Below are 25000 nucleotides of genomic sequence, written 5' to 3'. Positions count from 1 at the left end.
TCATTGCTATTTAGCTCTTTAAGTAAACAGAAAATATATATTTTCAGGAGCGGATACCATTTCCAATCAGGAAACTTGGAAGTAATGAAACAAATAAATGAGCGGACAGATGGACTGAAACGCAAGCTGATAAATGGTCTTTGTGGGGGGTCTTCTCTCTTCTGATTGGATGAAATTGGGTGTTCCACCTAAAAATGTATGTTCTGTTTACTTAAAGCTGTACAGATGGGGATACTCCTGTTACTGAATTAACACTCTATAGAACTCTATACCATTGCTTTTCAAAGTGGGGTCCGAGGACCCCCAGGGGTCCTTGGGGGGGGTACCAGGGGGTCCCCAGCAAAACGAGTTAACACAGCGTCACAGCCACTTTTAACCACTTTAGCCATATTTCATACTTTGGCTATTCAAAAATAGCATTTTTTTTTATGGTGAAAATGTGTGCCAATCTTTAAATATATATCTTTAAAGCAAACGTTTTAAACTCAAATCTTTGCTTCTGGGGGTCCCTGTCTGCAGCCAAATACATAATCATTTTGGGGCTCCTTGACATGAAAAAGTTTGAGAACCACTGCTCCATACTGTAAGAATATAGAGCTTTAACTTACTGTTTTAAAAAAATGTCACGTACAGCACCTTTAATCTCAGTGACAAGCAATATGTCTGCACTGTATCAGTTCAGTCACCTACACACCCTATATACTTCATTGTATGTCAAATAGCGAAAACAGCAGTGTTGTGGGCTTGTAGATCTGCTATTTTCGCCTATCATGACATGACCAGGATAGGGTTCATGTGGTTAAAGATTAAAATAAAAAATAAAAAACAACCCTACAGCAGCAATATCATCACCCCCCCTACCCCCATTTACATACAATACTTACAAAACATACATCCTGGCAAAAACTATATACCAACAAAATGGTACAAAAACAACGCACTTTAATGTACAAAACATTTTTCACCGGGCACAAAAATGCCCATTACTATTGTTAAAAATTTACTATTCTTTGAAGAACACTTTTGGCGTTTGAACCAAACATACATGAAAGAATATTATCATCAACAACAACAAAAAGAAAAAAAACAAGGACGTGACGAGCTTACAAAGCCGACATCCCTTCAAATCTAAACAACGCGCATAAATAAAACAAAAAGGAATGATATCTTTAAGGCTCTTGAGTATTAAGTTAATGAATCAAATATACACAGTTATTAATACAAAAAATATATATTTACACGTCTATACAACCACATTTATCGAAAACGTCAATTCTTCACGTCGGCAGAAACTGCTGAAAGACACAGATAAAAAAAAAGAAAAGAAAGTAAAAAATAAATAATGTGATTTGTTTTCTTTGTGGCTCACATTCGACGCAGAACTCGTCGCCCCGGGTCGGCGCGGAACGCCGACAGCGCACGAGAGGTTTTCCGACAGAGCGGCGTCCGGACTCTCCCGACAGGCGTGTCCGTGCAGATCTCACAACCCTCGTTGGGACTCGTTCTGCAAAGCATCACGGGGAGTGCGGCAACCACGGTAAATGTTTCAGCGCCAGTGTCTGCCAGCTGGTCAAACAGACAAAAATTAAGCACAGGGAAAAATCTATTTCGTCTACCGATTATTTCGACTCCGAAAGCACTCTCTTGAGAGAGCCCTCTCTTGCTTTTCGCTTTACATTAAAAAATCGTCACCGTAAACCTCAGATCGAGCTTGTAGATCGCGATTTTCACATGATGTTCGCCCCCACAAGAATGCTAAACTCCTCCCTCCAAGGCAAAACCACACCTCCAGAGGGGTGTGGCTTTGATGGGTACCTGACAGGTACTGATCTAGTGGGTACCCAACGTGATGATCTCAACTGGCTACCACTGTAGGTAGACCCTAGCGTTCATGTTCCCGGTTCGGCTAAACGATGTATTCCATGCGCCGTAGGCCCTGCGCTGACTCGGCCTCTCTGTTGTTCTGTTTGTTCGTCCAGTCGCAGTGTTTTCCCGGGTGTTTCCCCGTCAGCTCGTCCCTCTCCACCAGCCTGTACGCGGGGGGCGGGGCTTTGGCGAAGCGTAGCGCCTTCGTCCCCCCGTCGTCGGCCTCTTCGTCTTCGTCGCGCGGCGCCTCCGACGCCGGCCCGTTGGTCCTGATCTTGGCGTTGATGGCGTTCTTGTCGTCGTAGCGATGGTGGTGGAGGAGGAGGGGGTGGTGGTGGTACTGGTGGGGGTCGTCTTTGCCCTGCGGGAGAGAGGATATTATAGAATAGTTAAAGAGGTGGTGCCATGGTTTTGCACTTTTTCTTGTGTCTATGAGGTTGATAGAAGTTCATTAACCCTTTAAGACCTGAGGCGATTCTTTAAAAAAAATCTAAATCCTAACAGTTTTTGGAAAAAAATCCAAAAAAAAAATTTTCACGATTTTTCAAAAATAGCAGATCTACGTGCCGCGCTATGAGCTTGTATATCTGCTATTTTTGAATAGCCAAAGACATCTAAAGTGACACAGATGCGTTCCAGGTATTAATGGGTTAAGCCCCCTGGTGGTGTTTTTATGGTGTTTTATGTCTTCTTTGACTATTTTGAGTTTCTACCTGGAGGCTGAAACCTTGAGGGTCAAACGTGCCAATAGAGAAACAGCGCTTTAGTGACATAGTAAAAACATACCCTCCCCCTCATTATCATAACACAACAGGTGTGGGCATGAGGAGGAGGAGGGACTAGGACAGGTGGGTGGTGCTACGGTGGTGGAGGAGGTGCTAAGGTGAGAACCAGGTATACTTAACCCACTAAGACCTGAGAAGATTCTAGAAATGTCTTCTAAATCCTAAAAAAAAATTGAAAAAAAAAACAATTTTTTTTTTCTCGATTTTTCAAAAATAGCAGATCTACAAGCTCATAGCGCGGCACCGAGTGCCGCGCTATGAGCTTGTATATCTGCTATTTTTGAATAGCCTAAAGAAATCTAAAGTGACACAGATGCGTTCCAGGTATCAATGGGTTAATGAACTGGAGGCGTGTCCACATAAAAACCTAATTTTAACAATTTCTGTACACTTTTTTGAAAAAAAATCTTCCTCCTAGTATAACCATAATACCTGATGATTATGTTTTAGGGGGGAAAGAATCACTGAAAATCACGGCACCCCGTCTTTAACTACAACAAACGAAATAACCCAAACTAGATTTGAGAAAACAACGAGGCTTTACAACACAATTCGATAACTAACTGAAACTGTACTAAAATCACAGAGAAAATGTCCTCAGTTTTAGTCTTTGTCAATATTTCATACATACAGACTTTTGGACAAGTTTCACATATAATGACATTGCCCAATATAGGGACACAGATTGAAAAGTACTTAACACAGTGACTGCCAAGGATGTAATATTACGTCATCTCAAATCCAACGCTTCACTGCCAAAGACGTAATATGACGTCATCAGGGTGTTTTTAGTGATTACGCTAAAGGGTTCTCTTCGCCGACCTATGAATGATGCCTTGACTTCCAGAGAAGCGTAGACCCGGATATAACCACCCGGGTCCACTGTAATGTTATCAGATTTATAAAAATGCATTTATCTCGGATTTCTTTTACCCAGATTGCGTTTTTGGTGAAAATAAGCTACATTCAACTGCCGATAACAACAGAACGGACGATCGCGGTAACAATGTTCTTTTTTTTCCGGTGGAAAGAAGAGAGACTCGTCTTTCCACGGAGACATCGTTTGTTTACATCCGGGTTGAATTTCTTTTTTCTGTGGATCGTCAAAAACACTCAAAATAAGGTAAAACCGTTGGTTGTTGCGGATGAATTAATTAATTAATACAAAACTAACATTGACTGACACTAAAACTAATATTTTATTCAAAAGCTTAAAAAAAAACAAAAAAAAACAAAGACCAAAAAAAAGAGCAATCCCACTTTAACCCATTAAGACCGGGAACGCATCTGTGTGTCATTTTTTGATTTCTTTGGCTATTCAAAAATTGCAGATCTACAAGCTCTGCCTTGCCATGAGCTTGTAGATCTGCCATTTTTGAAAAATCAGGATTTTTTTTTGCAAATCTTTGAATATATATTTTTTAAAGCAAAAAATCTTTGCTTCTGGAACAAAATATTTTGAGATTTTCTCCTTTTTTTTTCTCCAAACAACTGTTTGGATTTAGAAATCTTTTTTTGAATCGGCCTCAGGCCTTAATGGGTTGAAAAAGAGCAAATTCAAAAACTGAAATTCAAAAACTTAAATAACCTTGTGTGTGAGGCCATTGGAGGCGGGGTTCTTCTCGATGTGGTTCTTGATCTGGTTCAGGTGTTGCAGTTCTCTGGCGTTGTTGGCGGTGTTGTTGTCCTCCGTCGTCGTCGGCGCCGCCGGGCTGACGGTGCTCTGGGTCTGAGCACTGACGCCGGCGTGCGCGCTCTGTTTCCGCCGCCTCCGCACGCACCACAGCAACGCCGCGGCGACCGCCAGCGCCCACACAGCGATCACCATGGAGACCAGCAGTGGCACCAGGTAGTCTGTTGGGACAGCAATGAAACAGACAAACTAGTTTAACTCTATAAACGCCATTGACTCGAAAACGCGTCAATAACTACTTAATCCACCCACGCCATTGACGCGTTTGACGCGTTGGATTTGCGTTCATTGTTTAATCTCTGATCGCGCTATGCTGCTTAAAATTCAATGTTATTCTCGAGTTCCACTTACTTCACCCATATCTGCATCCGGTTTCATGTCCTGGGTTCCGTTTCCGGTTTTTGATTATTTTCCCCCGGTCATTTCGTCCAAAATAGGTAAACAAACGGTTTTTCACACGGTATGACGGACAAACGGACAGCTTCTCTTCTATAATCTATGGTCTGGGTGACGATCAGTCATCGCCGTCGTGTATCACAACGTAATTTTGACGATCAAAACAATCTGGGAGGACGTCACATCCGTTTTCATGGTTTTCCCTGTCTAATTGCTCAAGAAGGGTGAGAGAGACACCAGGAGCTGATCAAGCTATCATGTGCTGCTCTCTGGTGGCGGATTTGTGCGGCGTCTTTAAAAAACAGTCTGATCAATTATTTTCATGAAAATTTTCAAAATATAAAAATAAAAAAAACACGAAAATTGCTGGCAATGGGGGAGTACTTTATGAAAATACTCTGGCAGTCAAAGAGTTAAAAGGCGCAAAAAAAAAGGAAGTGTGTTAACCCTATAAGACTGGGAATGGATCTGTGTAATTTTTAAGATTTCTTTGGGCTATTCAAAAATAGCAGATCTACAAGCTCATAGTGCGGCACCGATCTGTTATTTTTGGAAAATCTTGAAAATGTGTCCAAATCTTGTATGTATATATTTTTTAAGCGAACATTTGTAACTCAAATCTTTGCTTCTGGGGATTCTACAATGTCTTCTAAATCCTAACAGTTTTTTTTGAAAAAACATGCTATAATATCAGTGGAACTTTTTTCATGTCAAGGACCACCCAAAATATGTATTTGGCCACGGACCCCCATCTCAAAATATGTTGTTTCAGGGACCCCCCCCCCCCCCCCCCCCAGAAGCAAAGATTTGAGTTCGCTTTTAAAAAATCACACCCAGTGTGAAGTGAGCGGTGCCATTAATGAGTTATTAATTTCATCATGTGTCTCGCTAGCCAATCACAGCACGTCCTGCAGAGCTTAGCCTACGGGCGTGTTTTCCACAGCATGGCGTCACAGCGAAAGACACATTTTCGTGACGGAAAGAAAAACTTTCACCACGGATGGGTCCTAAACCCTCTTATAGGAGCGGTTACACCGCTCAAAAATATATAATTCCAAAATTTGCACAAATGTTCACGATAAAAAAAAATAGCAGATCTACAAGCTCATAGCGCGGCACTCGGTGCCGCGCTATGAGCTTGTAGATCTGCTATTTTTTGAATGGCCCAAGAATTCTAAAAGGACACACAGATGCGTTCCCGGTCTTAATGGGTTAAATAGTTCCATATTACGATAGTAATCATCTCTAGAGTGTTTGTTCAGTAACAGGGGTCTCCCCTGTCTCTCCAGCTCTTAAGTAAACAGAAAATACATGTTCAGGTCGGGATACACATATTGTCCAATCAGGAGAGAGAACTCATACAGGGTGCAGGATAAACAAGTGAAATTGGAAGTGATGAAACAAATACATGAGCGGACCAAACTAGAACTGGAACACAAGCTTTGTGGGATTCTCTCTCTTGATTGGATGAAAATGTGAAACCTACAGAGAGACTGTTATTACGATGTTACCGTTGGGGTTGTGGGTTTGTCGTCTCTGGACGCGGACCTCTGCGATGGCGTTGATGATGGTGCTGTTGGTCTTCCTCCTGCTGACCAGGTCAATGAGCTTCTCACTGATCTCCTTCACCAGGGCCTTGCCTCGCCTCTGCTCTTCTGTCCACTGAAACAACACCGACAATAATCGCATTACTCAAATTGCCTTACAAGCACTTGGTCAGACACAATGCTATATTCATCATGATAACATCATTATTGATATTTAAACTAACTTGAGGAAGAAATCAACTGGCAAAAAAACTAAACAAACAAGCAAAAAAAAAGAAAGAAAAAAAGACAAAAAGACAAAAATGGCAAATGAAAGAATCTCTGTTGACTGAGGGGTCTGAGGGGTCTGCTATATCTATATATATATATATATGAAGACAAAAAAATATATATATGAAGACAGAAAACCTCCCACAGCTTCTCTCAGGGAGGGACTGCTCATTGCTTCGTAAAAAACATTCTGCACGAAAAATGCAGAATAAAAAAAAAAACATTGAGTGAGTCCATCATCATTGGAGTGTGCGGCCGGTCCCTTCCTGAGAGAAGCAGTGGGAGGAAGAGAGAAGTGGCGAGGTGGGGTGGGTGGTCTTCGAGGATTGTTGTAAATATGCTGGTGGTCCAGAACTCAAAAAAGGTGGCGAACCATTGGACTAATGAAGCAGAAATATGCATTACATTTAAGAAACAAATAAAGTGTAGTAAGTAAGTGGGACATACGATGGTGACGTGGATCTGGTTGGTGGCGGTGAGGGACAGCTGACAGGACATGGAGACAGACAGCTCGGAGGACACGTTCCTCATGAGGGACAGGTTCCTCAGCTCCCCACACACCTGCTCCACTGTCACACCCTGCAAACGACACAACATGACACTGCTTTATTCATAAAGCAATGTATTACACACCTGCTCCACTGTCACGCCCTGACAACTCAAAACTGATGAAGTACCACAAAGTTTTACTTAAAGTAATACTAGGTAACTTTTTCAACAAAACTAAAGTTAAATTGTATATCTTTTGTGAGTGGCAAAAGTTTCACAACACCCACTCCGTGAATTTCACCCCCGGAAGCCTTTTATTTATATATTTTCTATTGAACGGTGTCGGGGGGGACTTTCCCGGGAAAATTACGTCATCTGGCCGGAAAACGGAGGCGGAAATGCACTGGTTTCCTGTTTGGCCAGGAACTACCGCAACGGTTTCCTGTTTGGCCAGGAACTACCGCGCTAATAACAAAAAGGAACCTCACGCTGATTTTAAGAGAATGTAGGATTGGAAGATCGAAAAAGAACAGAAAAAGAAAACACAGCTCATGGTAACTAATGCTCCACTGGCTAAGAGAAACGATCCGCAGATAGTATAAAACAATTAAAAGATCGCTTTTTGAAACGCTTCCGGCTTCCGGTGAAAACAAATGGAATTCTGGGTAATCGAGGACTACGGAAATTGTATGCAGTGACGGTAGTGACCAGCAGAGGTTGCTAAAAATCGTTATTTGTGAATCTGCATTGTACAACTTTAAGGACGACTTCACCCATTTTAAACCTATCTTCATATAATTGGTCCTCACTAAATACATTCTACTGGGTCTGTGTCTCATAGCAGGGCTGTGTGGACACTTCAGAAAAGCCTACCAGTGACATCATCGTTAGGCAGATTTCACAATTTTTACTCTTACCCAAAGTGGGCTCAGTGGGGCCGAAGAGGGCTGAAAAAAGGGTACCAAATTTGGCCCCAATCCAGGGCAGGTCTGAGGCAGGCCAAACAGGGCCAAACCGGTGATGTAATGCTGCTTGCTACTGATTGGCCGTGATCATGAATCATGATGTTTCAGTAGACTAAAGTGAAGACTGTATTAAGGACAGGCATTAACCCATTAAGACCTAAAGCCGATTCTACAAATGTCTTCTAAATCCCAACAGTTTTCAGAAAAACGCATGTTTCTATATCAGTGGTGCTCAAACTTTTTCATGTCAAGGACCTCCAAAATTATATGTATTTGGCCGCGGACCCCCATCTCAAAATATGTTGTTCCAGGGACCCCCAGAAGCAAATATTTGAGTTAAAAATGTTCACTTTAAAAGAATCTATAATTATTCAAAGATCTACACACATTTTCTAAATTTTTCAAAAATAGCAGATCTACAAGCTCATAGCGCGGCACTCGGTGCCGCGCTATGAGCTTGTATATCTGCTATTTTTGAATAGCCAAAAGTGTAAAAGAATGCTTTTTTTTAGCTCAAATCTAAAAATGACACAGGCACGTCCCAGGTCTTAACACATTAACCGCCAAGAACGTAGTCCTACGGTCCGTTAAATCCAACTGTTAAGCGCCGAGACCGTAGCCCTACGGTCCACGGTCTTTTCGCGCTATTCACTTCCGGGTTCACTTTCGGAATTTTTGTTGATCCACTTCCGTTTCCGGTTTGATGACCGGAAATAGAATTATTTGGGATCCGGTTTTGACGATCACGCCCGCTCCCATTCTACAGACGAAACTGAAACTCAATTCTCTTCCTGTAGTTTTTTCTCCTCGCATTTCACTGTTTAACGTAATCCGCTCTAACTACAACATGGATGCCCCGTTTGACACGCGATCTTCACTGGGAGATACAGGGAGATCTTGCGGATGTAAACAGACCGTGTAGAGCTCAATCTTAAGGATTTTAACAAGATCTATGGCGACATGAAAAAAACAAAAAAACAACAAAAACACCTTGGCACTGGTGAGTACATTATGAGATTAACCTCTGGCGGTCGATGTGTTAATGGGTTAAATGGAACCTTTTTTTTGTCGTCACACTGACCTGGGTCAAGCTGTCTCTGTTGAAGGTGAAGGTGACGTTGGCGCAGGGGGTCTCCGGGTGACAGGGCTGCGTGCGGGGGGCCGGCGGTAGGCTGTGCGACAGCGGGGCGCACTCTCCCTGGCTCGCGCACGGCTTGGTGAAGCAGCGGTCGTCCCGCACGGCCACGCACCTCTGTCCCGCCGGGCACTCTGTCCCTCCCCCGCCGCGGCTTTTACCCGCTGCCAGGGCACAGCTTCTGGGACCACACCGCATCTGTACCACAACCACAACCACAAGCACATGGACAAAACATGGGTTAGATTTAGGGGTGGGACGATATATCGATATCGCGATATATCGCGATACTTTCTCCCGCGATAACTAATCGATATACTGCCGAAAAATATCTATATATAAAAAAAAAAAAAAAAAAAAAACAGTTTGTGATACGTTGTTTTTCCTACTCTGTATTTGTGTAATGATGATTTTGAACGGTTTGGTGCTATTTTATGTGTTTATGAATTGAATACAAGGACTATCGTGATATATCGTTGGTGAAATTTCATGCAATATATCGTGATATCGCAATATATCGATATTTTCAGATATCGTGATATATCGTTGGTGAAATTTCTTGCAATATATATTGAATATCGTGATATCGCAATATATCGAATATCGTCGAATATCGTGATATATATCGTATCGTGAGGTACCCATATCGTCCCACCCCTAGTTAGAGTATAGCAATTTGTTGCCGTCGTGGACAGAAACCTCTTATCTCCATATTTGGTGTTTTTGGGTAGATCTACAAGCTCTTATCCAGAGCGATGTACAGTCAATGGGAATCGAACTTCCAGCCCTGGCAGGGTTAGTGACTTGCTCTCACACCAACAGCACTATCATCATGCATATTACATCAGTGGTTCTCAACCAGTGGTCCGGGGACCACCAGTGGTCCTTGAAAGGGGTTTCAGGTGGTCACCAGCTAAATGATGGAGAGTTGGTATGGTAACCAAATGGACCCTTATAGATATATTTAACTCTTGAGAGCGTAAAATGAAGCCAAATGGACCCGTACAGGTCCATTTGGCTTCATTTTTAAGCTCTCAAGAGTTAAATGATTGTCTCTCATTCACTGCCAAAGGACGACTTTCTTTCCCAAAGGCTCAGACTGCCACGGACGATTTTGACGACTTTTTTTTTGGGTGGTGTTTCCACTAGATGGCGCTGCTCCGCAACCTATGAGCCACCATTACAGGCTCAGACACAGAGAAATGTAGGCGATCACGTGATCACAAGATTTGCTGCTCCATCCGCTTCCTGGTTAGCGTATTTGGGGAAACGGCTGTATCTTGCTTTCCCTTTTCCCCCCTGCATTTTTGACGAGACAGGCTATTTTCAAGGGCCTATAACAGTGGAAACCACTGATACACATGGTGTACATGAGAGCGGTAACAACAGGTATTATCGTTTCGTGGGTAAATGTCACGAGTGTGATACCTTGGTACAGGTGACCCTCGCGTTGTGACACTGGCAGGTGTTACAGTCTTCGTTCCACCTGGTTCCATCTGCAGCCAGCAGTCCGTCCACCACACATGGCCTCCCCGTCACTGGAACCAAACAAAGCACAACGTCAGCCATCTTCTTCAGCCAACAAACACACCTTCACCTCAATCACAACCAGCTAACACAGTGGTTCTCAAACCTTTTCAGGCCGTGATGACCCCCCAAAATAATCATGTTTGAACTGGGGACCCCCCCCCCACCTTGACAAGCACTTGGAATTGTTGGAGTTGAGGTATTTAGTTTGACTCTAAATATTGTTTTAACCCATTAAGGCCTGAGTCCGATTCTTAAAATGTTTTCTAAATCCTAATTTTTGAAAACAAGATAGAAAATATTTTTTTACGATTTTTCAAAAATAGCAGATCTACAAGCTCATAGCGCGGCACTCGGTGCCGCGCTATGAGCTTGTATATCTGCTATTTTTGAATAGCCAAAGACATCTAAAGTGACACAGATGCGTTCCAGGTCTTAAATAGCAGATCTACAAGCTCACAACGCCTCAAGGCTTGTAGATCGGCTAATTTCACAAATTTTTGACTCTTTCTCAGGAACTTTTTCACAATTTGTTTGACAATTCGTAATAGTATAGTTTGTCGTTGATTGCTTTTGACACGGTTATGGTCTTATTTTGTATTTTTTTGTATTAACACATTGAGTGCCCAAACCGGAGATCTACGGTTTTGCAAATACACCCGTCGAGTGCCACAACCGTAGATCTACGCGTGTTAATTTTTTACTTTTTTTTCCCCCCACATGAGGCGCAGTAGACGGTAAGAAGCGCTGGCACTGGATGTACCCTGTTTAAAAAAAAACTCTGGCACTAAATGTGTTAAAAAGGTCTTAAAAGTCCTCAAATTGTGACTTTAGAAATGTGAAGATACCCTACACTTATACTGTATGTTGGTTTGTTTACTGTTGAGCATTTACTTGACCATACTACAGCGTCACACAAAAAGCATCAAAAGTAGCAGATCCACAAGCTCAAAAACATGATTCATACATAGTTGCGTGCTAGCCTGGAAACCAGACGAATCTGCCAGTGCAAAAAAAAAAAAAAATCCAATCGGTTGTGATTGCATTTTGCTGCCCCCAAAGTTGCGGGGCACCAATCAGGGCCCAGTATGCAAATATGGGGCGGGTTTATCACCAGATGCAATTTTTTTTTTAATCCGCCCCTTGGAAATGCAGGTTCCACACAGAGATTCCAGACTATCGTCTACGCAGTGATGTTAGTCTGGCAATGCCAGGCTAGTTGTCATGCACCGAAAAATTGCCGATCTACAAGCTCGTGAGCTTGTAGATCTGCTATTTTTTCGGCTTAAGGCTTACGGTGAAAATGTCCAGTTTTTTTAAAGTGGGCATTCATAAAATTGCCGTGCAAAAATGTTGATGTCCTCACAAGTATAGTAATACAAACCTGTGTGTGTGTGTGTGTGTGTGTGCAGTCCTTCTGTACCTTCCAGACAGTGATGTCCGGTCCTCCCAGCAGCACACAGGCAGCGGTAGCCGTTGATTTCATCCACACAGGAGGAGCCCAGGGCACACGGAGACGACTGACACTCATTGATGTCTGACAAGGACAGAAAAAACACAACCACAATGTCACTTTAAAAGCCAAACCACTGACCTTATTATGATTATTAGTACTATTTACAAATGTAGGCATTTTAGCAGACGCTCTTATCCAGAGTAGGCTGCACTAGCCTTCCTGCTTTCGTGTATAGAGGGGCGGGTTTAAAATCAGCGCGGAGAGAATGCGCCTGATCCCATTGGTTCACTGATCTGTCCGTCAACCCCCGCCCCCATCAACACAACATTACGAGCGACGCCCACTGCACTCTGGTTGGTTGGGGAAATGAAACACTTCCTATTCACCTGTTTCCTAGGCTTAACACTTCCTGTGTGTTTTCCACTTCCTGTCGATTTGATCCAATGAAATCCACTGAAACTGGTCAGATGACCAATGATATCCAATGAAATCCGACAGGAAGTGGAAAACACACAGCCTAGGAAACAGGTGAATACCGGGTACACCGACGCGCTGGTCCAGGCTTTTATTTTTTAGCAAAACTAAACAATAAAAGCCTGGAGATGGAGGCTAAATCCAGAGCGACTTTATTTATTTTGAAATTTTCACTAGATCAGGGGTCTTCAACGTTTTCAGGCCAAGGACCCCCTAGCTGAGAGAGAGATGAAGCAGGGACCCCCTCTATATAACATTGTGTTTTAGATTAAACCTTTTTTTGTTTAATTGGTCTGCTCTTTTTTCCCTCTGCACCCATACATCTTTGCCAAAAATAGCTGATCTACAAGTACAAGCTCACAACGCCTCGCAGCGTAGATCTGCTATTTTTGGCTAACGTTCTCCTCAGAAAAAGGGATGCTAGGGTTCAAGTGGTTAAGGTAGAAAAATAAAAAAAATCATATCACACAAAGATTTGAAGTAACTGAAACTGAAACAGTAACTGTAATTGAAGTAACTCTGAGGAAACCCTATAGGGGTCCCGGACCCCCTGTTGAAGACCCCTGCACTAGAGGATAAACACCTTGAGACGCGGTTCATCTCGTTTTCCAGGGGATCCTCAAAGCACAACACACAACAAGAAAACAATCCGACAACACAGAACAAAAACATATCAACAACGACACACATAAAGGCTCTCCCACCACCTCAAACGCTACTTCATCAGTTACACATTCTTCTTTCTTCACATTCTTCGCGTTCTTTCATTTTTTGGGGAAAATTCCACAAGGGGCAACCTAACACAGCTTTGGAATGATCGATCGTCTCTCAGAGAAGAAAAATCACACCCTGTGTGAAGTGGGCGGTGTCTTGCTAGCTAATCACAATACTGAATGGAGTCAACCAATCATGTACAAAAGATAAATACATTTATTGAAACACTCTTTATGATGGACGATACCATAACTTTAAAAAAACAAATTTATGTTTTTTTTTAAAGTTATGGTTTCTTATATAGGGCTATGCACACGTGTCATGTGACACTGGCCAATCACAGTCCTGAATAGATTGTGATTGGCCAATCACAGCGCAGGATAATTGTACAAATTTCCAAACCTCACTTATAGGGGCGGTTTCACTGCCCAAGATAATTGTACAAATTTCCAAACCTCACTTATAGGGGCGGTTTCACCGCCCAAAAAATGTGGATGTGACGTCATTCCAAAAAACGTCACTTCCGCCCGCCCCAATGATGGGATTTTCAGGAAAACGGCTGTATCTCAGTTTCTTTTTTTTCCCATTGAAAACCACCCGTTTTCAGCGGACCAAAGCTCCAAAATGGCGGATCGCGGTTGGAAACTTGTCGTTCCCATGGATACACAGATCCTTCTGCCAACTCACAGGAACGTTTTCCGTGTTTTTTTTTTTACACGATGTCGGTTCCACGGCGTTTCAAATATCATCGAAATGAGGTAATTATACATTGGCACGGGGATAGAAAACTATGTTTAAAACCGTGGCAATCAATGTGTTAATAGTATCCTCAGAAATGATTGAAATTGAAATAAATTGAAATTGAAATAAAATAAAATAAGACATACAAATCTATGCAAATAAACAAACAAACATGATGCCAAAATAGAATAATCTTAAAAATGAAATGAATAACAAAATAAACTAGATGAACCAGCAAAGAAGTCTTGTAAACGTTACAAGAATAAATTGATCAAGTGACTGAAGTTTTTCCAGTCTGACCTTAAAAGCACGTCTCCTAATTTATTTCGAAATTCTGGGCACAATAAAAAAGGTTGTTGAGTTTGTCTACAATATGCTTACAGCTTACAGCTTGATGTGTGAATATGAACACATACATCAAATTCATAGAGACAGTGTATAAGTGCCTCAGTAAACTAGGATCGCAGGTTAAGCCAGGAACATAGCATCTGTTTAAAGAACATGCTATCTAAATGACATTTTAACATTGTGGCCCAGAAAAACAAAAACAAAAACATGAAAGCAAATGAAAGCATTATCGCCATTATTTATTTTGTTTACAAGCACCAGTGGGTGGACAGTAACAAAGTACATTTATGAGTACCAGTACTTAAGTAAACTTTTTGTACTTTTTTTTATTTTTTTATCTAATGACTTTCACTATATTTCAATGACAAATATTGCTCTGACTCCACTTCACTTTTCAATGTGTGAGCTTGTAGATTTGCTATTTTGACTGTGTTTATGTTTGGGGGGGAAATGTCTACATTTCAACACAGCAATGCATTGATATTAAAAACACAATGTATTTTTTAAGTTGGACTTTTGAATACCCAAGTATTTTTTTTTATACAAAAGCAATAATCTTTTTTTAAGCAACTTTCACTTAGTAGTTGAGTAAATATTGGACCAGGAGTATCTATCTATACTTTGACTCAGGCCCCATTGTCATTATCGTCTCTGTCAGGTGTAAACCTCAAATGTGAAAAACTGTAACTTTTCAGGATAAAAAAAATAAAATCACACCCAGTGTAAAGCTATATGAACTAGAGGAACAATGTTAAATCCCTGTCCATTCATTTCAAGGCTGCTTGAAAGCAGGTCACCCAGCGGTATTCAGGCGGTACTACTCTATTTGATGTGTGGGCACTGGTATTCATACCGTACACACACACACACACACACACACTTCGCGCGCGTGTGCTGAGACAGCCTGGGTGTGTGTGTACATGTCTTTAAGTGTCGCATGTGTTGCACTGTCTCCTGTTTGTGTTTAATTAGTGTAACTGGTTGCATCTTAGTTGTTGTGTTGCAATCAGCTGCAGCTGTTGATGCCGTGCTCATATGGACATGCAAACACACTCGGTCACTTGTTGGAGCGGATGGCACCGCTCAAAAAAGGATAGAAAAAAAGTAGCAGATCAAAACACTGCTACTTTTGATGATTTTGTGTGACACTACTATGATCAAATAGGGACGTAGGGCCCGACAGCAACAATATTCATCATGTATCATCTCGTCTACCAATCCTCCATAAGTCAACCTGTCTTCAGTGACAGACAGAAGGGAAGGGCTGAGAAAGAATAGTCTTGACATTCAATCTTAGTCTCCGTTATCAAGATGGCAACGAGGCCAGTTTTGTCAAACTGGGTCACCGTGTTCTGGCCAGAAGAACATTTTCCCACACACAGCAGCAGCTAACAGACAGACAGACAGACACACTGCTGGACGGCAGGGAGGAGATCCGTTTCAGAGAGACACACACACACACCCAGATAAGATCAGACCGCTTGAAATTACAAGGTGGCAGGAGTTTTGGCTCGGTCCAACACAAAAGAGGGAACGGGGGTGGAACTCACAGCAGATTCAAATAGCTGGCATCCACATTTATATCACAATTTATTTTATAATTTTTTTTAAAATTCTGTTTCTCAACAGACGGTCCCGGGCCCACTAGACGTACGCGCCTGTAAATCGTTTAATTGTACAAATGGAACAATTTGGTTTTTTTACCTTTTTTCTTTGGGACCCCTACACCGTTAAATCCTCAGTGTTTATTTAACCCATTAAGACCTGGAACTGTGTCATTTTTAGATTTGAGCTTAAAAGCCTTATTTTACACTTTGGGCTATTCAAAAATAGCAGATATACAAGCTCATAGCGCGGCACCGAGTGCCGCGCTACGAGCTTGTAGATCTGCTATTTTTGAAAAATCGTGAAAATGTTTGCAAATCTTTGAATATATATATTTTTAAAGCGAACATTTTTAACTAAAATCTTTGCTTCTGGGGGTCCCTGGAACAAAATATTTTGATGGGGGTCCGCCGCCAAATACATATAATTTTGGGGGTCCTTGACATGAAAAAGATTGAGCACCACTGATATAGAAACATACGTTTTTCAGAAAACTGTTGGGATTTAGGAGACACGTAGAATCGGCTTCAGGTCTCAATGGGTTAACTCTGAGAGCGTACAAATGGAACCAAATGGACGCTTACGGGTCCCATAGCGGTTTATTAGGACCCCCTGGTGGTCCCCGGACCTGATGTTGAGAACCAGTGATTTATGTCTCAGTGGGATTCGAACCCTGGTCTCCCCGGTAGTGACGCGCAGGCCGACCCGTAGCCCGCGGGAACCGCAGGTTGATCTGCGGGGCGGGCGGACGGGTTATATATTACGACGCAATTATCGCGGGGCGGGCAAAACCCACGGAAGAAAAAAAAACACCACAACACACCTTCTCTCTCTCGCGCGCGCGCTCTCTCTCTCCCTCCCTCTGTCCCCCTCTCTCTCTCTCTCTCTGGAAAGCAATTGAATGGACTTGCTTGTGTGTTGAGAAGCCGTCTTTTTATTTTTTGGGCGAGTTGCGGGACGGGACGGGTCATTAATTTTTGTGGGACGGGTTGGGGTGGGTTTGGCTCCCGTGCGGGTTTGGCTCCCGTGCGGGTTTGGCTCCCGTGCGGGTTTGGCTCCCGTGCGGGCGGGGCGGGTTGTGAAAAAACCTGACCCGTGCATCACTACTCCCCGGTCTTATTGTCTCCGCCAGGCCGAAGGCATGGTGGAGAGTATGTTTTACCCTCTGTCCGTCCGTGTGTCCGTCCGCTCACAGCTGACATTGGTCAAGCTTCACGTGACATCACAATATGTAATATAAATAGGTAAGACAGGATTAATCAGGAACAGTACTTTCTTTTATTATTATTTATTTTTCTGTGGAATGGTTATTGTGAAAAATATGCCAGTGAGAGATTATATCAAAAATAACTTTTGTTTAATTGAAAAAGCTACCTAGTAGCTTTAAATATACTGTATGTTTTAAATGGAACCTATTATGCTTGCCCTCCTTTCCTTTCATATACTGTAGCTATAATAGCAGATCTACAAGCTCGCAATGCAATGGCCGAATGTTTCGGCCCAAAATAGGGATGCTAGGGAAGTCAGTGGAGGTCGGCTGGGGCCAAGACCTTGCCCAAATATGGAGTCACACATCATAGACATGTCATAGATGACTTATGTCATAGACTGACCACATGTCATCCCAAATTCAAATGTAAGCCACGTTGCTATTAGATCCTGTCCTTTTATCATTTAAAAAATATATATATTTTGTATTTATTTATTTGTTTCTTTTCTTTGTCTTGTTTTTTGTGGGTTTCGGGTTTCTGTTGCTGTTTGTAGTCATGGCTGCCAGCTCCCACCTGATGTTGTGTGGGAGTTCTTCAGACCGCTTCAGACCGTACCGAATAGTTGCTAGTTTACATAACGTCTTCAGACTAGGACTCCAGTCCAAGATGTACAGGTCGTCATTGCAAAAGAGGAATATGCGATCTCCCACAGTGCAACACTGCATCTTATCCACCATACAACGCAGGCCTTTCCCCTTGGGCTTAACCTTCACCCAGGAGAAGGTCTTTGTATTGAATTTCCACATATCACCATTGAGCTTGCCAACACCACATATATACAGATCTCCATTGTAGGCAAAGGCTGCATGAACCCCTTCTGGAAGATTCTGTGCAGAAGATGTGGAGTTGGTCTCTGTGTCAAACACTTTGATGCACTTGGTATATTCAGAGCCCCCAATTACACATATCTTTGTCCCGATGATGGTGGCAGAGTGCAATGGTGAACGCCAATTGCCAATTAAAGACCAGACCATTGTGGTGGTGTCCAGTTTGTAGATGCCAGCCAATGCCGGCCGTTTCCGCCAGCTGTATCCACAGACATACATGACCTTCCCCAAGACAGCTGATTGGCTGTGCCTCGCCTCTGGACCAGTCCCAGTCACCTTCGGCTTTAACCATCTGTGGGTGTCGACATCAAATGCATAAAGCACGTTGCTGTAATACCCTCCCCAGGTGTAGATGATATCTTCTATCAGCACAGCTGTGTGGCAAAAGGGAGGAACCTCAGAGGGACCTTCTCCTCTTCCAGCTGTCACTGGAGGCAAATCCCTCCAGCGTAAAGTCACTGTGTTGAAGACACGGACACCAATCAGACCCGACTTGTACCATCCAACGGCATACACCTTGTCTCCCGCGGTCACCGCAATGTGAAGGCCTCCCTGTGGTACTCCTGAATGCACCGTCCAGCGGATCATCTCTCACACCAGTGGATCGAGGTGAATTAATCAGGCTCTGCTGTGTAAGAGAATGGCAGCCCTATCGTGTGTGCCACCACTTAAATAGGTTCAGCTTCACAAAGTTCATGCAACGTCTGTCCAATCCACGACGCCGACCAGTCGGGTTGGCCAATCAAGGAAGCCGGTGCCGGTTGATCTCCCTAATATGGCGAATTGATTGCCGTAGCAACTAGGGATACATATTTCTAAACAGACATTTAGAACCAATAACCAAAACACAATCTGTTTAACTAAGCCCTGTATTAAACTTACAATGGTGGCACACTGCAGGCTACCATTCCTTTTCAATGGAAGCCAGTGAGAGGAAGATATATGCGACGCCCGACGTTTGTAGCTGCTACAAAATCTACAAAGCTACAATCCAGGTTGAGCTGGCTTCAACTGCAGCTACAACGCTACAGAACAACCATTTCCCACTCCCCTTCTCTCTTCAGATAATAGGCTCTATGCAGAGCAGCCATATTGGGAATGAATTGGGCCCCTTCCTTACTTCCTTCACAGGTGTTACCAATGATACTAATTAATTAATTATTACTATTGCTTGCCTGGGTGTCCTTTTTAACCCCAGGCTTTACGTTTCCCTTTATATTTTTCTCGCTCGTCTGAAGCATGCTTGACCAAAAAAAAATAGCCTGTTTATCAGCACTTCAACGGCAACTGTGCGACGGATTATGCTGCTGTGTCGCTTTGTATCTTTTGTGCGCTGACCAGTGGTGTAAAGTAACTAAGTACATTTACCCAAGTACTGTACTTAAGTACACTTTTGAGGATTTTTTACTTTACTGGGGTATTTCCCATTTTCAGTACTTTTACTTCTACTCCACTACATCCCAGAGGCAAATATTGTACTTTTACTCCACTACGATTATTTGAAAACTTTAGTTACTAGTTGCTTTTCAGATATAAATTGTGATATTATGAAACATACATTAACCACTTTAGCCCTATTCTATACATAGGCTATTTGAAAATAGACGATCTATAAGCTCACAACGTGTCGCATCGCGACACGTTGTAGATCGGCTTGTAGATCGGCTATTTTCAAACATTTTAGTATTTTTACTTTTGGTACTTTAAGTACATTTTGATGCCAATACTTTTTTACTTTTACTCAAGTACATTTTTTATTCTGGACTTTTACTAGTAAAAGAGTATCTAGCAGTATTGGTACTTTTACTTAAAGGGATATTTCACTTTCAAAAAAACTTTTGGTCATTTTATCGTCTACTCAGGCCTTTGTGAACCCCCCAGACAGTTTTTAAGTTGCTTGATTCAGTATTTAAATATTTGATATTCATTTTAACAGACACGCCCCCTTCCTAATCAAACCCATTGTAACTTCAAACTTCATTTTAACTATGTTAGATTCATCAAAAACACCCGTCCTTGGTTCTGGTGACTCACCCCGCCCTCCTAATGCGTGAGGGGGCCGTGTTTTTCAGATAATGTTTTTCATTTATTTTATTTTATTTTTTTATTGTATTTTATTTTTTCCATTTTCCAAAAAAAATATTAAAAATAAATGAAAAAAGTAATTGAAAAAACACGGCCCCCTCGTGTATTAGGGGGGCGGTATGAGTCACCAGAACCAAGGACGAGTGTTTTTGATGAATCTAACATGGTTAAAATGTAGTTTGAAGTTACAATGGGTTTGTATAGGAAGGGGGCGTGGCTGATTAAATGAATATCAAATATCTATATACTGAATAAAGCAACTTAAAAACGGTCTGGGGGATTCACAACGGCCTGAGTAGACAATAAAATTACCAAAAGTTTTTTTGAAAGTGAAATATCCCTTTAAGTAAAGAATTTGAGTACTATTTCCACCACTGGCGCTGACACAGTACTGACATCACAGATGACCGACGTCATAGACTAGCCTCCAAGAACTGTGACAACGGGTACTGAACGCATACATGCTACCCAACGGGTACTGACTGAGAGTCTGTCTATTGGTCTATATCAGTGGTTCTCAAAGTGGGGTCCAGGGACCCTCAGGGTTCCTTGAAGGTGTCCCAAATGGACCCATAATTAAGGGACGGATGTGGGCCGAAAGTTGATCAAAACATTGCAAACGTTGTAATGAACACAGTTGTAATTAAACTTCCTTCGCACACACACACGCACGCACGCACGCACGCACGCACGCACGCACGCACGCACGCACGCACGCACGCACGCACGCACGCACGCACGCACGCACGCACGCACGCAAACACACTTTTTCAGTGTGATCAGCTTAAGCTGATCCCATCATTTACAGATCTTCTCCTGTGGTCCAGCGCAATCCCCCACACTCTGTCCTGACTTAACCAACTGAACCCTCACTGCATGCCAGGGCTTAGAGAGAGAGAGAGAGAGAGAGAGAGAGAGAGAGAGAGAGAGAGAGAGAGAGAGAGAGAGAGAGACAGACAGACAGACAGACAGACAGACAGACAGACAGACAGACAGACAGACAGACAGACAGACAGACAGACAGACAGACAGACAGACAGACAGACAGACAGACAGACAGACAGACAGACAGACAGACAGACAGACAGACAGACAGACAGACAGACAGACAGACAGACAGACAGACAGGCAGGCAGGCAGGCAGGGTTTAATGTACTCACTGATTCTGCAGTCTGGTCCAGTGAACCCGGGTGCGCACTCACACCTGTACCAGTTATTTCCGTCCACACAAGTCCCACTGTTGTAGCTGCGCACACACACACACACACACACAGACACACACACATATTTAGGCTGTATCGTGAAAAGCTGTGGGTCCAAGAAATTGCCTAGTTTTCCAATGTGATGATACAATTTGAAATACCAATTAAACTCTTCAATGTGTTTGTGTTGTGTGTGTGTGTGTGTGTGTGTGTGTGTGTGTGTGTGCGTGTGCGTGCTTGCGCGCGTGTGTGTGTGTGTGTGTGTGTGTGTGTGTGTGTGTGTGTGTGTGTGTGTGTGTGTGTGTGTGTGCGTGCGCATGTGTGCGCGTGTGTGCGCGCGTGTGTGTGTGCACGCGCCGTGGTGTGGCGTGTACGCATCAGACTCTGTGCGCAAGGTTTCTGTGCATTATTGTTGTTATCAGATGACGGATTTTTAAAAAACGGATACGGACTCTGTGTACGAGACTTTTAAATGCGTTGGTAGTTAACTCACCATGGGTGGGGGCTGCAGTCATTGGTATCTGAGAAAAGAGTAAAAAACAAACATGTTTTTTAGATTCCCAATTTACATCAGTAGTAGCAGCAGCAGCAACAATACAATCCATGCCTACTGGTTTGGAAAACAATTATATCAACTAATAACATAATGCAGTTTTGGGTTTTTTACTCGTTAATGGTTTCCACCCAGTTTACGAGGACAGACATCTGTGAGACTGTCCGCAGTCTCACTGAGTGAAGCGTCTACACACTGACTATAATAGTACTGTAGTACTTACTCACTGTGGATACATGTGGGTCTGTACAGTATTAGTAGTATTTTGTTAGTACTCACTGTGTATACACGTAGGTCCTTCCCAGCCGTCTTTGCACACACAGCTGAACGAGTCTCCGTTAACGATGCAGGTTCCTCCGTTTTCACACGGACCGGACAGACATGTACTGTTCACGCCTACAAACACACACACACACACACACGCACACAACACGTTACACGTTTTTTTCTACATTGTTTTCATTTGTCACGTCGTGCCGTGGCATTGTAAACAGACACAGCACTTTGTTTTGGCTGCCACCGTAGTCTGTGCATTTATATCGGGGCTGTCTTATTTGCCGGCGCTATAAGGCATAGCAGTGGCGGCCATTTTCTGGTTCCATCGTAACCCGGACCCCATTCATTTTTCCCATAGACATTTCCAAAAATATTGATATCAATTATTTTAAGCCTAGAATCAAGCCATCCAGGATCCTGGTGATTCATGACCATAAAACGCAAAACAAAGGGTATTTATTAAATATAGTATATCATATAATTATATATATATTTTTTTCTTCACACAATCAAAGGTTTTATGGCCATGATTAACATTTGGAGCGTGGGGGTAAGCACCTTTTTTTTTTTACATTTGTACATGTTTGGAGCCCGTACGGGCTAGGAGCTGAAAGTCCAGTTGACCGCGAGGGATATTCGCTACGACTCTCGTAGATTGAAAATGTCAGAATCATAAAATACATCTACGAGAGTCGTATTCTAGGGTTACGAAAACAAGCGCTCCTCTTCAATCATCCTTCTACTGATACAAATACAGCGGTCGTTTCCCACTGAATGGCGGTGGGAATGAACAGACAAAACAAAACAAAAACATGAACAATGTATAAATGGCGATTATGTCAGCGTGTGTCGATGACCACATGTAACCGTTGACGACGCGATCGCCGGCATAAGTACTGACCTATGTTACAGGAGGGTCCGTCCCAGCCAGCTGAACACACACATTTGAAGGAGTCTCCTTCGTCATGACAGGTTCCTCCGTTGTTACATGTAGACTCGTCACACTGACTCTCTCCTGGAAAGAACACACACGTTGAGTTAACAACAGGTGACGCACGCACGCACGCACGCACAATCTTAACGTTTACGCTGATACGTTTAGAGCTGTAGACGCCTCGACGAGGACCCGGATGTAAACAAAGGGTGTCTGCGCGATGGTCGTGGGTTCCCGACTATCGACTGGAACAATAATATTTCGAACGCGATCCGCCATTGCAGAGTGATCGCCCATCGAAAATGGCTCGTTTTCACCACGGTAAAAAGATATGGAGATATAGAGCTTTTTCTCAAGATCCTATAATGGGAGTGGACGGGAGGTAGGTTTTTTGGACAGGATTCACATCCGTCCATTCCATTTTACAGGGTCCGTGGATCATTCCAAAGTTGCGTTAGAGCGCCCTGTGTGTGAAAAAAAAAATTGCCCTCACGAGAATTCTCGTTTATGGCACTCGACGAGTGTATTTAGCACTAAATGTGTTTAATTAGCTGACGTCACTAATTCGCTGATGTCACTAATTAGCTGATGTCACAACTTAACACACCTTAAAAAAACTAAGGTAGAAACTGATCACAAAAAGGTAAAAAGTTCAGTGAGAGAGAGAGCAAGAGTCAGAGAGACAGAGAGAAAGAGAGAGTTCTGTCCATACACCTTGTTACACCTTCATATCCCCAGGTCTTCCTTCATAAAACACATGACGATGGGTCACCACAAAGAAACAAAAAGCCAAATGCTGATGAATGGGCAGACCAGCTCTGCAACTGGACAGACACAAGGAGACACAGATGAAGCAAGATCTTTCAGTTGTCAACAGTTTACCAAGACTTTCACTCAACCACGAGAAGTAACTCGACCACGAAAAGTAACTCGACCACGAAAAGTAACTCTACAACGAAAAGTAACTCAACCAGGAGAACTAACTCAACCAGCAGGAGAAGTAACTCAACCACGAGAAGTAACTCAACCAGAAGTAACTCAACCACGAAAAGTAATTCAACCAGCAGGAGAAGTAACTCAACCACGAAAACGAACTCAACCAGAACTAACTCAACCACGAGAACTAACTCAACCAGAAGTAGCTCAACCAGGCGAACTAACTCAACCAGAAGTAGCTCAACCAGGCGAACTAACTCAACCAGCAGGAGAAGTAACTCAACCACGAAAAGTAATTCAACCACGAAAAGTAACTCAACCACAAAAAGTAACTCAACCACGAAAAGTAATTCAACCACGAAGAGTAACTCAACCACGAAAAGTAACTCAATCACGAAAAGTAATTCAACCACGAAAAGTAACTCAACCACGAAAAGTAATTCAACCACGAAAAGTAACTCAACCACGAAAAGTAGCTCAACCACAAGAACTAACTCAACCAGAAGTAACTCAATCAGCAGGAGAAGTAACTCAACCAGCAGGAGAAGTAACTCAAGCAGGAGAAGTAACTCAAGCAGGAGAAGTAACTCAAGCAGGAGTAGTAACTCAAGCAGGAGAAGTAACTCAACCAGGAGAAGTAACTCAAGCAGGAGTAGTAACTCAGCCAGGAGATGCAAAGACACATCAGCTGACTCACGAGGGGACGAAACCCCACATCTGTGAACAGTGTGGCAAGAGTTTCCGTTATTTAAGTCTCCTGAAGACACACCAGTTTGTCCACACCGGAGAAAAAACATTCCACTGTCAACAGTGTGGCAAGAGGTTCCGTGTGATAAGTAGTCTGAAAATACACCAGCGTCTCCACACGGGAGAAAAACCTTTCCACTGTAAAGGGTGTAAGAAAA

The 25000-nt window shown here is 42.8% G+C and overlaps 1 protein-coding gene across 1 annotated transcript in view; it reads right to left on the bottom strand.

Moving 5' to 3' along the window:
* Positions 1–1893: 1893 nt before the first annotated feature.
* Positions 1894–25000, bottom strand: part of LOC308101927 (protein jagged-1a-like) — a 64174-nt gene continuing 41067 nt past the window's right edge. Inside the window, exons 16-26 of the mRNA XM_080451477.1 lie at positions 23127–23240; positions 22229–22345; positions 21890–21917; positions 21355–21440; positions 12097–12210; positions 10575–10684; positions 9093–9344; positions 7005–7136; positions 6252–6402; positions 4240–4505; positions 1894–2227 (exon numbers count right to left, since the gene is read on the bottom strand). Coding sequence (XP_080307603.1) covers positions 1907–2227; positions 4240–4505; positions 6252–6402; positions 7005–7136; positions 9093–9344; positions 10575–10684; positions 12097–12210; positions 21355–21440; positions 21890–21917; positions 22229–22345; positions 23127–23240 — 1691 coding nt within the window. The 3' untranslated portion in view covers positions 1894–1906. The remainder of the gene's footprint in view (positions 2228–4239; positions 4506–6251; positions 6403–7004; positions 7137–9092; positions 9345–10574; positions 10685–12096; positions 12211–21354; positions 21441–21889; positions 21918–22228; positions 22346–23126; positions 23241–25000) is intronic.

The sequence above is a fragment of the Gymnoscopelus braueri genome (assembly GCF_963280865.1).
Source record: "Gymnoscopelus braueri genome assembly, chromosome: 2".
Lineage (NCBI taxonomy): Eukaryota > Metazoa > Chordata > Actinopteri > Myctophiformes > Myctophidae > Gymnoscopelus > Gymnoscopelus braueri.
This window is presented reverse-complemented; position numbering and strand designations above follow the sequence as displayed.